The following is a 15,545-nucleotide window of genomic DNA, read 5'->3' on the forward strand; positions in this document are numbered from 1 at the left end:
CCACATGAAAAGGAACCCCTCTTTCCCGCATCCCTCCTTTAGCTATGGGTTTACTTCCCTTATTCTCATGTCCCTATGCCAATTTGCACGTGGTTTGGGCAGTAATCCGGAGATTATAAACCCTTGAGGACCTGCTGTTTAATTTTCTTCCTAGCTCCTGATAATCCCTGAACAGGTCCTCTTTCCTAGTCTTACCGATGTTGTTTGTTGTGAAGTGGACAGCAAGAACTGGATCCTCCCCCTCCCGCTCCAATATCCGTTCAAGCTGATCAGAGATATCCCTTCCCTGGCACCAGGCAAGCAACACACCATGCCGGGCTCTTGATCCTGCTTACAAAGCTCACTATCTATTCCCCTAATTATGGAATCCCCTACAATTACCACTTGTTCCCCCATCTTGAATTGCCTCCTGTGCCATGGTGCAGTCATTAGTTGGCTCTTCCTCCCTGCGGCCCTTTTCCTCATCCACATAGGGAGCAAGTATGTTGTACCTGTTGCACAAGTTCAAGAGCTGAGGCTTCTCTGTTCCTGATGGCTGGATCCGTCTGCCTGCCTCACTTGCAGTCAGCCCCTGCTGTCTCTGGCCACTGACCAAATTGGACGTACTTAATCTACCAGGTGTGACTGCCTCCTGAAACACTCTGCTGCAGCAGTGAATTCTGTAAGCAATATCCTTTATGCCAAATTTCTACCTTAATTCTAATCTTTCAAGGCTTCCATTCAGAATTTTTCAAAACAAAAAAAGGTAAAACAAACTAAATTATCCCTCAAACTTAACAAAATCTGTATACTTCACAGAACTCACTGTTGACCAGTGATGAAACCTTGCTGAGTCTACTGTCCATCAATCTCATGAATACCTCATCTAAATCATTCATTGTCCTGTCTATAGTTCAAGGTTCATTAGCTCAGCAAAGTAAGGACAATTCCTTCATTTAAAAAAATGCAATAACAACTTTGGGAAAATTATCCTGGGGGGAAACAGTATCCAGCCAAAACAAGAACGGTAGCTCTGATATTCTTAGTAATGGAGCTGCATTTTAGTTTTTAAAATGGGCTTCTTATATATAAAACAAATCTGCAAAAGAACTGCAGATGCTGGAACTTAGAAACAAAAACAGGAAGTGCTGGAAAAGCTCAACAGGTCTGGCAGCATCTGTGGATAGAAATCAGAGTTAGTGTTTTGGGTTGAATGACCTTCCTCAGAATAAAGAAAAGGTCAGTGGATCCAAAACATTAACACTGATTTCTCTCCACAGATGCTGCCAGACCTGCTGAGCTTTTCTAGCAATTTCTGAAGATCACGGCGAAATCTGGTAGGTCTGCCAGTATTAGTGGCAAGAGAAACAAAATTAATGTTTTGAGTCCAATACAGCTCCTTATCAGAACTCGTTTTCAATTCTCAGTAACTCATTTACTCGGTGATGCAGTCACAAAGTAACAATACCTTCCATATTTGTGCTGACATACAGGGTATTTGGAGTCACACAGAAGCAAACTTAGAATTATTCAGCAATATCCTCAGTAATCATTTTTACTCCATTAAAATTAAAATCCACAACTCACCAGGAAAGCATTAATTACCAAAATACGACAGTATCAAAATCAGTGCGAGACAAGTCATAAATTAACAACATATTTTTTGGTTCCCCCAAGAGTAACTGACACACTTCTACCGTAAGCAAAATCACACCTTTTAAAGACTGGTTAGGAAATCTCCATCATATATGCACAAGCTTTGAACATGTTAATAAGGCAGTCTACAGCATCTCGTATCTCAATCCCAGAATTAAATGCAAAATTGAAACAATCTTTACTGCAATGCCATTGATTATATTTTCACATGTAGTAGCTCCAGCATTCATGTAGCCTTAAATTCTTAAATTAGAGTCAACATTAATTTTCAAGTAATTCATTACCTCTCTGAATTCATGGTTTTCTGTCTCCCAGTTAGGAGAGCATCGCTTTATTCAGTTTTTTTTTGACTTGCTGTCACTTTTACAGCCTCTTTATTACTCACTACCCCAATAGCCCCCTTCTTCTCCCTACCTCTTAAGGCCCCTTCCTCCCCTCACTTGCATATCATCTTTCTCTCACTCCCCCATCCCCACTTGTAGTCCCCTCCTTCTTTCATATTGGTTGTAACATTTTATATTTCTCCCTCTTGCCATTCCATCTCATCACATCCTATCTTATCTTTACCCTAGCTTATAGCCCCCTTCCTCTCTGCAGCCTAGTTCTTCTCTCTATACAATAGTAAATAGTAATAGTAAACAACCACAACTTCAAGGCCAAATGCAGCTTGCAGTTGGTAGCACACACCACATATGCTTCTCCAATTACAGGCCAGTTCTCTCCCATATTTGTTGGTAATAGGTAGACAGTTGAACCTATCAGCAGCAAATGCAGATGAGAAAGATCCTGAGATTGGAGAAACAGGGTTTCATAGCTTGTGTATCTCCTATGTATGAGAGTGGGAGATTGAGGTCTCTTGGATTGTGTGACCCTGTGGTGGAATTTTCACAGGTTTCTTGGGTGTGATTCCCCCAACACCTCTGTGTATCTTCATCCCAGGATGGGATTATTTTTGTATCTACTGAATTGCAGAAGTAGGCCACTGTGCATTTGTCACCAACCTCTACTGTCTTCAGTGAACCGGGGAGAATCCTCAGGCCTGCAATGTTTTTGGCTGTTGTCTTGAAGACTACTGGTAAAAGTGACTTTTTGGACAACATCTTTGAGTAGGCAACCTCATTTGTAGCAACTGTGTTGTTATGGTCTTATTTCTTGTGTTGAGAAAAATAAATGATTACGTATTTTAATGAAATCTTATGACAAAGCATGTTTTGTATCCATTCTTGGAAGTCATTGCACACAAGGAGTTAAAACACCTCATCTTTAAAACACACCCTTTTTTGTAGCTAATGGAAAGATGGAACAAAAGGACCCATCCCGCCATCTCTCCCCCAATCATAATAAAGCCCTCGTGGTGATGTCATGCCCACCTTCTAAAAACAAAGGTATTTTCTCCTATACACATAATGCACAATGATTTCAGGATTGTTCCAGTATGTTGACCCAGTGACAGGGCAAGGCCTAGGGAGACAAGATTTTAAATCTAGAAACTTTGGTTTTGTATTTTGCAGTTTAAGATGGTGACAAACTATGGCAACTTTTCGCCATACTTCTGTATTTGGACTTGAATGCATGTTACAACAAAATCTAATTCTAACAATGAAGAAAATGCTGATATCATTCCTCAGTGTGTGGCTTGAAGTGGAATTTCTATTCAGTGGTATTCTATCCGCTGCCCTTGTCCTTCTGGTAGATGTTGCAGGTTTTGAAGGTGCTTTGGTGAGTTGCTACAGCGTACCTGGGCAGATGGCATACACGGCTGCTATTGTACATTGATAGTGGAGGGAGTGAATGCTTGGTGGTGGATTAAGTAGGCCATTTTGTTCTGGATAATTTTGGCATTTCTTGAGTGTTGCTGGACCTGCAATTAAATAATACATCAGCCTAATACTCTTGTTTCTTTTAATATAGATGGTAGACAGGCTCTAGACAGTCAGGAGGTGAGTCACTTTTATCGTAGAATTCTTCTCTCCTGACCTGTTCTTTTGGCTGCAATATTTATGTGCTGGTCCAATTCCGCTTTTGGTCAATGCTAACCCCTATATTATTGATAGTAGAATTAAAACAGGACAATGTCATTGAGTGCAAGGGGCAGATGATTAGATTTCTTCTTGTGGAGATGCTCACTTCCTGGAACTTTAATGCCATTTGTGATATCCCAAGCCTGAATGTTGTCTGGCATATGCTGCACGTGGCACAAACTGCTTAAGTATGTATTGAGTCCCAAATTGAGCTAAACAAGTCGATTAGTCAGTGACCATTTTCAATTGATTTGGCCTTCGACCATCTTGCTTGTTCTGGATATGACTTTAGCTAGTAGAAAGTTGGCTCCCCGATTCCTTTGTCCTCAAATCTTTAATTTCTTGGTGGATTCCCATAGCCAATATAATCAAAGACCCCTCCCACCCTGGTTATAATCTCTTCCAACTTCTTCTGTCAGGCAGAAGATACAAAGGCTTAAACATGCACCAATAGATTCAAGAACAGCTTCTTCCCCGCTGTTATGGGACTTCTGAAGTGGCCTCTAAAATCTTGAATTTAATGTTGATCTCATTCTTTGTGCACCTTCTCTGCAGCTGTAACATTGTGTTCCTTCGTCTTTACTACTACCCTAATGCACTTTGTATGGTATGATATGCCTGTACTGTAAGTAAAACAAAGTTTTCACTATACCTAGGTACATGTGACTATAATAAACCAAATAAAAATCAAAGTCTGTCTTTTTGGTGGAACCAAATGTACTCAGGGTTGCAAATGGAAAAGCCTGAGATATCAGTTGTAAGGTATGATGATTTGATGATTGCAACTGTGAGATTCTTGCTTGCCTAATCTATGGATTAGCATCCCCAGTTTTGTGTCTTCAGAGTTAGGGAGGTACACTTTTAAGGATGACTGGGCTGGGTGTAACTTGTCTGGGATGACGTTGGGCGTATAAGGCTTTACAGTAGATTTGTAGCTTGGGTTGTGGATGTTGTGGTTGGTTGGCTCTCTGAGCTGGTTTGTTGTTCTGTAGATGTTTCGTTACCCTGCTGGGTAACATCATCAGTGCAGCCTCCGATGAAGCGTCGTTGTGTTTTCCCACCTGATATTTAAACTGTGGAGTTTGTTGAGCTAGATTACCTCACTTCTAGTTTTCCTTCAGAATGGAGTGTAGAAAGCCATCAACAAACACAAGGAGCTTGACCCCCATATACACTCCATTCATCGGAGGCTGCACTGATGATGTTACCCAGCAGGTTAATAAAGTGTCTGCACAGCAACAAACCAGCTCAGCGAGCCAACCAACCAACCACAACATGCGGGTGGTCTGTCCTGTTTGGTATTTGATATGTTCAGAGCTTTTGGTACAAGTGATTGCACCAACCCACGGATGCTTTTTGAGGCCTGCGCACGCCTCCCACTACAGTCTTAAATCCTTTACTATTTCTTAATTCTACTAATATTATCGCCATTACCTGCTTACTTCCTGCCATTTGTCCCCCCCCCCTCTCATAGTTGAAGCAACTTCACCCTTAACCACAAAGGCAACACTTTACTATAGTTTTCCCTGGGTTTCCTGTAAATCTTACACTTGCTGTATTTAGTTCTGAGTTGTAGAATCACAGAATGATTACCGCACAAAAGGAATTTGGTCTGATGACTCTGTGCCACCTCCCTATACAGGCAACTGCTCACCTCGTTGGACTAAACTACTCTTCTCCATTGCCTTTTCTTTTGATTGTATTGGTTGCATCAGATCACCCCTTCCCCACCCAAACACTCTTGGGCAGTACATTTCAGACGTGAACTACTTGCTGTGTAAAACATTTTCTATTCTGTTGCCATTTCACTTTTTCCAAACATCTTTTTAAAAAAAGGGCCCCCTGGTTCAATACCAACAAAAACAGTTTGAAACAGTATGTTTCCTATTTGGACACCAAGCCACGTGAATGTGAAAACCGATACGTAGTCTCTCCTCAACTAAGCTCGATTTATGTCACTGAAGTTCATCGTCTCTCCAACTTTTCTCACAAATCTCCTATCTGGCAGCCTAGCCTGTCTCAACTAGAGTTACCATGTCGTTGCTTCTAAGCCGAATTTTGTACCTGAAATTCATCCATCTTGCTCCTTGTGTGCTTACCGCAATCGTGTACAGAATGTTCATCTTAACGTGTCCTGCTCGAAAGGGATAGTGAAAATGAAGTCCAAAATGTGTTATAACATCTTTAGGAGGTTGATTAGAAAGTCTCTACACCACTGTCTGACTAAAGACGATTCAGGGACCGAAATAAGAGCTGATCATGAGTGTTACAATAAAGTTCAGGTGAGTATAATCTGACTGCAACATAATAAAGATACATTTCTACAAGAGCACACTGAGACAGGTTTCCAGCCTGTGTGCCCTACGTCATTACGCGTAGTAGTTATGACATCATTTGGATCTGTGCTCCTGTGTGTTCTACGTCAGGATCCCGGCTGCTTGGCGGTGCGGAGCAGGCCTAGGGCTCGGAGTGAAGGCCGCGGCGGGACCGGACCGGGCCAGGCTAGGCCGGCTTTGGGGGCAGAGTGAACCAGAGAGGCGCGGCGAGCGGACAATCCCCACACCACGGCCGCAGGCTGAGCGGCGCCTATGGCCCCCAAGCAGCAGCTAGAGAAGGCGGCCTGGCAGTGGACTGAGAGCATCAGGCCGGACGAGGTGAAGCAGGAGCATATTGAGCTGGCGTACCGCATCCGCCTCGGTTCCTGCCGCAGGGACGCCCGCAGGTAAGGGCCGGGAGGGAAGGCGGGCGTCGCCGCATTGACCACCGCTTTAGAGCAAGGGGCGGCCCAAGGCGCTAGGTCCATCCTGGTCCGCCCTCACCACCCTCTGAACCATCCCTTCCCCAGCTACACCCCCACAAAATCTCCCTGAATCACCCCGTGCCTCAGCCTTCTCCTTTACTTCCTAACTGTCTGCTCGCTCTTCCACCCGCCCCTCCAATCCCTTGTACCCTTCTCGCCTCCTGACCCTGAACCTCACGTTCCTGTGCACATTTATTACACGGTCATGGTGATGTCAATTAATCAATGTGCAGGCACGTTCTTACTTAGAGGGTGTCTTTCGCCAGTAGCTGATGCCACTTGACCCAGATGTATAGGTGGCTATCTTAACAATCATTATTGGGGCCAATTACTCCAAGAAGCAAATTGCATTTGCTTCACTTTATTTGGTTGTTTGGAATAATGGAGAGCTGGTGAGGAAGGACATGGATGATTACCCTGATTTGTTTACCATGGTGAGGAAACAGATTTTCATGTGTCTCCTTAAAATTTTGATTGCACTGCCTAAGAGGACAGTAGAAGTATATTCAGTCTCAACATTCACATTTAAGAGAATTGAATAAATATTTTACTGGAACTGAGGAAATTTTCATGAGTATGAAGGTAATAAGACAGCTCTGTGGCAGAAGCACGGTAGGCTTCAATAACACCTTTTTTTTTCTGTATTTTGAATTCATTTAAATGGATACATAAAGTGGCTCATTTGACCTGTAAGGTGACATGTTGGCTTGATTTCAGTTTTACACTTTGAGCTTTTCCCTACCTCCCTTGTCTTCTCTGCAATAATAGTTTCTACGCACCCAACTAGTTATCTGTGATGTAAAACTGGATTTCTAAAAAAGTCACGTATTTCTTTCCATCTCTTCGCCTTCTCTACCAACTCCTGCCCCCCCCCCCCCCCCCCTCCCCTCACCCGCCCAAAAGACAATTTAGCAGGCTGTCATTTGAGACTAGTTGTCAATGTCTGACCTGAAGTTTGGAAAATCTGATGCAAGATTATAACTTTTTTAGGGTTACACTACTTGGTGACATTTAAAAGTTATTGCTAACAAAATAATAAATGCAAAATATTGGTGCTTAAGGATAAAATTTTGGAGTTACTTTTAAAGATAACCTTTTCAGAATGGGAGTCTTCTTCTGTTAAGTAATCAGAACAACCAGGTTGACGTCCTGGTATGCTACTCAATGGTGTGTCTGTGTGCAGTACAAATCTTGTTTTATTCAGAGGACAGATTTGCCACCATTAAACGCAATGTGAAAACTGTTCAGTAGCTGTTTAATCCAAGTTGTCTGTCATCTGTAAGGTTGCTACTGACTGGATGTCAGAGAAAAGTAGCTCCCCTCATATATTGGTGCTTGCTGTTGGAAACAATATTGTCATTCTGACAGATTGTTCAGAACCTCAAAGCATTTTGATCTAAATTTGCAGAAAATAAGTTGGGGCAATGAATTCCGAGCAGATAGTAAAACTGTTTATAAAATGTATTAGATAGAAGTTGCAAATTGGTAGAAAAGTAGCCAGTGACCTGATTTTAAATGATACATTTAATCTTTAGTGAAATATTAAAATGAAATAAACTTTTTGTTGAATGTTGCAATTTTGGAGAAATTGGATTGTAACAACTTACATGTATATTTTAATACCTCCAGATTTATAAAAATCGTCAAGGTCCTCTCATGATAAGCAGTCAGAGTTTGAGATATTAGATTAGGTGACCAAATATAAGGAGGATCCTTTTTAGGGAGCACCTTGCAGGAGGAGAGTTAGTTTTGAACGTGGAACAAGAGAATCAGAACTGTAGGTGCACAGTTCTCCGGGTTGTAGAAGCAAATGAGAATGGAAGGACCTACGTGAGATTGTTGACTTGCTCGCTGAGCTGGCTTGTTTTCGTTCTGACATTCTGTCACTGTGCTCAACAACATCTAGGAAGGGATTTGAAGATGATGGTGAGAATTTCAAAAGTGAGCTTTTGTCATACTGGAAGCCAACACAGAAGGGGGGTGGTGCTGTGCAAGAACTGTACAAATTGTTAATAGGCTACAATTTGAGTACCGTGTACAAGCCTGGTCACTTTGTTATAGAAAGAGATGTAATTGCTTTGGTGGAGATTTACAAGATACTGCTGGAATTGGGGAAAATGTAACAGCAAGGAAAGTTTGGATGGTCTGGGCTTATGCACCATGGAATGGGGGAGGCTAATGGGAGATTTGATTGAGATGACCAGTTACTCCAAGAAGCAAAATTGTGATGGGCCTGAATAGAATGAAGGGGAAGCGTCTCTTGCTCTTAGCAGAGAAATCAGTGATTAGTGGGCGTAGGTTTTAAAGTGGTTAGTAGACAGATTTGAGGGAGATGAAGAGATTTTTCCACCCAGAGGGTGGAAGGGAATGGGAACACACTGTAGAAGCAGAAAGGTGACTAGATGCAGTGCAGGCCTATGGACCAAATGCAGGAAAGTCAGAGTAGGCTGGCACAGACATGAAGGGCAAGTCACCTCTTCTTCAGCTGAGAGCCTCTATTCTTGTATAGCTGAGTGACTCCTGGTGATAAAGATGATTAGTGGATTTCTGTATGAGTTAAGATTTGTGTACTTCACTTCTGCTAAACAGGATAGTTTTAAATCCAGATTGTCTGCTTATTACAATGCATTTTTTACACTCAAATATTTGCTGCTCAGCCAAATGTGATTCCTGTCATAAGTTGATTTATCTTACTGCTAGTGTCCCATCTGGCTTATATCTACCTCGGTAGATGCTGAAAAACTTACAGCTCCATAATCTGGGTCCTAGAAATCATGGTATTTTAAAACTTTGAACATAATGCAAATTAAATTCATTAAGCTAACAAGCATAGTTGGAAAGACATCCTCTTCGGCTTGAGTGCCAGAAATTAGCCCCTCTTCATGCGATATGAGTTGAGGTGGAGGTTTGAAATTTTGATCTTCTTGTGTTTGATCTGATTAGTACAAGACAAAATGCTTCAGCAACATCGCTCCCCTTTCAACAAGATTCAGATTCTGTACTACCTAGTGACTGATTTCTACAAGTGCTACTCTTATCAATAATGATCTGTGTAGACTTTGTTAACATCTTTAGCTCAGTCTCCCAATTTCTGCCCAAGAGACCTCGGAGAGCAGGTTCTTAGTTCCTTGAAAGTGGAGTTGCAGATAGGATAGAGAAGGTGTTTGGTAGGCTTGCCTTTATTGGTCAAGGCATTGAGTGTTGGAGTTCAGCAGTCATGTTGCAGCTGTACAAGACGTTGGTTTGTGTGCTTGTGGAATACTGTGTGCAATTCTGGTGTTCTTCCTCCTCCTGTGGGAAGGATGCTATGAAACTAGAGGGTTCAGAAAAGAAACACAAGGATGTTGCCAGGGTTGGAGGGCATGTGCTATAGGGAGAGGCTGAATAGGCTGGAGCTATTTTCCCTTAAGCATCAGAGGCTGAGAAGTGACCTTTATTGAGGTTTATAAAATCATGAGGGGCATAGATAGGATAAATAGGAACATCTTTTCCCTTGGGTGGGCGAATCCAAAACTTAGAGGGCATAGGGTTAAGGCGAGAGTGGAAAGATAAAAGGGACCTAGGGGCAACTTTTTCCATACACTCACCACCCTCTGTTTGAATGAGCTGCCAGAGGAAGCGGTGGCGGCTGGTACGTCTACAACATTTTAAAAGGAATCTGGATGGGTGTATGAATAGGAAGGGTTGAGGGGGTTACAGGCCAAATACTGACAAGTGGGACTAGGTTTATATAGGATATCTGGTTGGCATGGACACTTTGGGCCAAAGGGTCTGCTTCCGTGCAGTATGTTTCTAAAACTCTGTTAATGCTGCTATGTTTATTCAGAAGGATGCTGCATATCTTTGAAATGACAGAGTCAAAAGAAATCATTTATTACTCGTTTAGATTATTGGATGCATGAGTCTATAAAATAAAAATATAATGACCTGTCAACATAGATTTTGAGGAATGGGCCTCTTGCTTGATGGGAGTGTTTGTTTCTTAGGGCTAGAAAGTTCAGGTTCAAATCTCACCTACTGTGGATAAGTGTCATCACATCTGAACAGGCTTATTAAATTGTTTACATTTTAATAAGAGTCTGACTTGAGCTTTATTATTGTATTCGCTTAAAGTATTATGAATGCTAGAAATCTGAAATGGAAATGGATAATGTTGGAGGACCTTGCCAAGCAATGTCTATGTAGAGAGGAAGAGTTAACGTTTCGAATCTAATATGACTCTTCTGTGGAGCTGTCCGGAACAAGAGTCATATTGGATTTGAAACATTAATTCTGTTTCTTTCTCCACAAGTACTCCAGATCAGTTGAATTTGTCCAGTATTTTTGGTTTTAATTTCTCATTGAATTCTTTGCCCTCAGCTATTCTTGTACACTTCAATGTAAACGTAGTGTATGTAGTTTTTTTAAAAGGCTTTAAGGTGTCATGTGATAGAAGAATGAATAAAGTTATAGTATGCAGAGTGAGATATTTAACAGTGCATATCTATTCAGAATGGCAATATGTAAAGCAGGTTCCCACAGGGTCAGTGCTGGCACTGCCATTTATGATTTATGTCTGCAATGTAAACTTTGAAATTAAAACTGCAGTTTCTAAATCTGTAGACATAGTCACAACTGAAAAGTGCAATGTATCAGAAGAAGACACTAAACTTGAAGAATCAACATATAAATGAATTCCAGCACAAGTGGCAGAAGATCCTTCAGGCAGAGGACTTGTTTATAAGCACACATGAAGAAAACAGCTGGAAGCCAGCTGTGTATTCTTTCCATGGTCAAACTGCTTACTAAAGTTTAAAATAGCAGGTTGTTATCAGTAGCTGAAACAGAAAGGACATGACGGTCAAGTATGTTAAACTGAGCAGTGAACTATCCTTGCACACGTCACCACAGACAAGTGTGAAGTATTACGTTTCAGTTGGAAGAGCAAGTAGGCTACGTTACTTGGAAAATGACAAATTTAATTGGGTAGAAAGGGAAAAGGCATCTGGAACTGTGTATAGAGATAGTAGGATATACACTGTTTTTAGAAGTTGTGATGCAGGTCATAAATGAAAAGTAACCAAGCAGTGGGCTTTACAAATTACAGCTTCAAAGTAAACTTCGTGTAAAGACAACCCCAAAATTTGAGTAATTACCATCTGTGTAGTCCTAAACTCTTTGTATACATTGAACCCCACCTCATTGGGAGTCAATTTTGCACCTTAGTGTGTTTACTCACCTTATGAATTAGTGTATGGGATTAAGCAAACAGTACTAGCTGTGTTGCCAAGCAGACACTGGAGAATGCTGACAGAAGTGGAAACTGGCCAAAAGAATGAAGTATGAAGCTGACGTTTGCTAAGTGGTCAAACAATTGCTGCAGTGAGCAATTTTATGCTAGTAGTGAAGGAAGTAGGTAAACCACCCACGAACCGGATGCTTAAGACCAAAGGTGCCGCAAAAATGAGAAACGGGCATTGACCGGGTTACGGACAGCATTAATCAGACTGGCATCTGAAATCATCAAAATGGCTGCATCATTAAGAAGATGCTTTTTATATAATATATATATATATGTGGGCTGAGTTCTGAAAAAAATTCAGAGCAGCCGCTGCGTCACATTAGTGGACTTTGAATGTCCATGGTTGCGACAGAAGTCAGTCTACCAGAACATGACAGCTAAAATTACCAATGTCGTGGTGCTTCATCAGCAGATATTAGCAAAAGCATGCATCAGCAATATAGATGAAATGCACATGAATTTTGATATGTCCTGCAGCTGAATTGTGGAGTGGAAGTATTGACAAACTGTTTCAGTGAAAGCTATAGGGTATTAGACATGATTTATGGTGATAACAGTCTGTGTGACTGACAGAACAATATTAAAACTTTTTAAGCTAACTTTCAGGCCAGCAGTCATGCTGAGAATCAGATTGTCCATGACCTGTACACCAGTTCCATAGACAGTGGTTGATCAGATGAAAAGGAGCATAATTTCAAATTCATAGAATATGGGATGGACATTCTGGAAAGAATGCAGTTCAACATGTGGACTGTCTCTTCGATTTGAGAGGTACCTGTGAAGCAGTGGCGCACATATTGCAAATTATACTGGGATTCAACCTTCTGATGTTTGTCCCAACGAATAATTTGAGCTCATGTTGTGGTGTAGCTGACGAAGGAAAATACCTCTTCAAAGAATGTAAATATCCATGTTGTTTCACTTGATCTTGTGTGGTTTTATCATCAAATTGTGAGGTGCTCTTAATGTACAAATTGTTAGAAATATTCCACTGCTGGATGGAAAGGAAGATGATTAAGTGAGGAAGGTTGATTCTGAAACCATAAGTGCCAAATCTAAGATCCAGAATAGAAACCTTATGACTTGTGGAAAAGTCTACTCCTGACTTTTGACCCAGAAATCCTTAGATTTTCAGATACCATGTGCTAGATTTGGGAGCAATGTGTTTTTTGCCTTTTTCACAATGGCTCTTATTTATGCTGTGAAATAGCATGGGGGACACAATCCCTGTTGAATTCAGGACCATGGTCAGCAACACTGAGAACGTGTCATTATTGACTGTTCTGGAGAACTGGTAAATATTTCAACCCCTTGAAAATATGACTCCCGTATAAATAGAGCCCCTTTTCTGTGTTTTAAAAATTTAGGTTCCCTCAGGTGTTAGTCTCACCTACTGGTGAGAACATCTTCTCCCCATCCAGGCCTCTCTCAGTATTTCGTAAGTTACAACAAGATTCCCCCTCATCCTTCTAAAATCAGTGTACCGACCTAGAGTCCTCATAAAAGCTCTTTATCTCCAGGATCATTTTTATAAAACTCCTCCTGGATCTTCTCCCATACCAGCACATTCTCTTCCTTGGGTGTGGGGCCCATAAGTGCGCACAATATTTCAAGTGCAGTCTGACTAGAGACCTATACAGCCTCAGCAGTACAACCCTGCTCTTGAATGCAAATCCTCTTTTTAAATGTATGCTAATATTGCATTTGCCTTCCTAACTGACAACTGAACCTGTATGTTAACCTTAAGAAAATCCTGAACTAGTGCCCAACTCCCCCTCTGCTTCAGATTTCAGGTTGTGCTTCCATTCTTCCTATCTTCTAAACCAATCAAAGTGCATAACCTCACACTTAACAAAATTGTATTTATTCTGCCACTGTGTATTTTTCTAGCTTGTCCAAGTCTTTCTGCAGCCTTACTGCTTCCTCAACATCCCCTGTCCCTCCACCTATCTACCTCCATCCACCCCCACAGTTTTTGTTTATAAATTTGATATCAAAGCTCAATGAGCTGTTATGTTGCTACAATCTAAGCACTTCTTTTCCTCCAGACAGCCCTGCTGGAACCTGGGGTTCCCTTTAATGCAAATCTTGTTAGATAGAAAAGGGAGCAATCGCTTATGTTGCTTCACCAAATGTCTATTAGAAATAAGTCCTATAGCAGAGTCGTTCTGAATCTCAGCCAATTCAAATGGAACTAGATTTGCATAATGATTTATCCTCATTTACAAACTGCATCTGTTCTCATTATCTCTCACTCCTCCTCCTACCAAAGTAGACATTTAGAACATAGAACATAGAACAGCACAGTACAGGCCCTTCGGCCCACGATATTGTGCTGAACTTAGACCCTAAACCTAAGGTCTATCTAACCTGCACCGCTTCCATATACTATCATCCGTATGCCAAATTTTAATCTGATCTTTCTTACAGCTTGTGGCTTACTTCTCCTTTTTCTTTCTGTTTGTATGTCCAACAAAAGCACCAAACCCACTTTGTAGTCTTCAGGTCAGGTTGCTCCATCCAGTGCCTTGTGCGTCTTTCTGGAACTCTGGATGTATGAGGCCACATTTTTTATAATAGACATCATTTAATGTTATGTGAGATACTCAGCAACCTGGTATTGCAATTACTTGTTGATTTTTTAAAAATTTATTTTATCCTTCTCTTCATATTGTTTTAAGCTTAAAAATTAGATAACATGCTGTGAAACCTTTGAGTTAACGTTGATAAAATAATAGTTACGTTTGTATTTCTTGCCTATTAATATGTGAATAATTTTGACCTTTTTTAAAACATAGTTTGTGATTTAACACCAGTTTAGGGTTTATTTAAGTCAGCACAGTGAAACAAGTTTCTCTATTCCAGATACACAAAAACAGAACCAAACTCTCAGGATAGGCACAAAGCATTAATGTGAGAAATGCAGTTTAGTTGCACCATGGAAATGCAGCAGCATCTGGTAGAATGGAATTCAAAAGATTAGAAATTCTGTCAATTATGTTGAGCCTTGCTTAGACCACACTTGGAGCACCATGCCCTTTTGCCCTCACACTTATGTGAGGACTATAGAGCACTAGAGAAAATGCATAACATATTTACAAAAGTGATAGCAAAACTTGACAGCATACAACTATCAGAAAAGACTGAAATGGTCTAAATGGTGGTTAATGGAGATCTTTAAAATATAAAAAAATTCAAAGGATGGTCATAGTGATGTTTTCACTTGTAGGAGAATGTAAAACCAAGGGCCATAAATGTTAGTTGTTAAAGACTTCGATAAGGAATTTCAGTTTTTTTAAAAACAAGGAAGTCTTCACTCAGTGACACTATGGAGTGCCACACAAGTAAGTACTATACAATAGCATAGATTTAGAGTGTGGCAGGTAGATAAACACAAGGCGAAGAGCTAAACACTTATGGTTATAGGATGAAGTGGAGGACAGTGAAAAGCTGATGTGAACTTTTGTTAAGCTTTTGAACGGGCCTACTTGAGTGCAATCAAATTACATGCAGCAATGCATGAAAATTGGGGGATAGAATAAACTGTGATTTAATTTGTCAATCATGAAGTTAACTGATAGGAATTAGAATTCCCCTGTAGACTACTTAGCTTTGGTTCTATGAAAATCAGAAGCTGTCTGATGTTCTACCTATGTGTTGTGAAAATGGAGATGAGTACTGGCAGAATCAAACTCTGGGGTGAAGGGGCCTGATGTTTTCACTGTTTCCAATGTACATCTTCTGACCTGATCACTATCAGTGAAAATCAGCTGTTTTGCCGCCTCTCTTGCATTCTTTCTCTGATGTA

At 40.9% G+C, this 15,545-nt stretch overlaps 1 protein-coding gene across 7 annotated transcripts in view; it reads left to right on the plus strand.

The window, feature by feature from the left end:
* Positions 1–6,079: 6,079 nt before the first annotated feature.
* usp48 (ubiquitin specific peptidase 48) overlaps positions 6,080–15,545 on the plus strand; it is a 135,690-nt gene continuing 126,224 nt past the window's right edge. For all 7 annotated transcript variants that reach the window (XR_007250496.2, XM_048561611.2, XM_048561612.2 and 4 more), the window contains exon 1: positions 6,080–6,378. Coding sequence is in view for 6 of the 7 variants with exons in the window: in XM_048561611.2 (XP_048417568.1) it covers positions 6,245–6,378 (134 nt within the window). In the remaining variant the exon portion in view is untranslated. The remainder of the gene's footprint in view (positions 6,379–15,545) is intronic.

This window comes from Stegostoma tigrinum, chromosome 28 (assembly GCF_030684315.1).
Source record: "Stegostoma tigrinum isolate sSteTig4 chromosome 28, sSteTig4.hap1, whole genome shotgun sequence".
Lineage (NCBI taxonomy): Eukaryota > Metazoa > Chordata > Chondrichthyes > Orectolobiformes > Stegostomatidae > Stegostoma > Stegostoma tigrinum.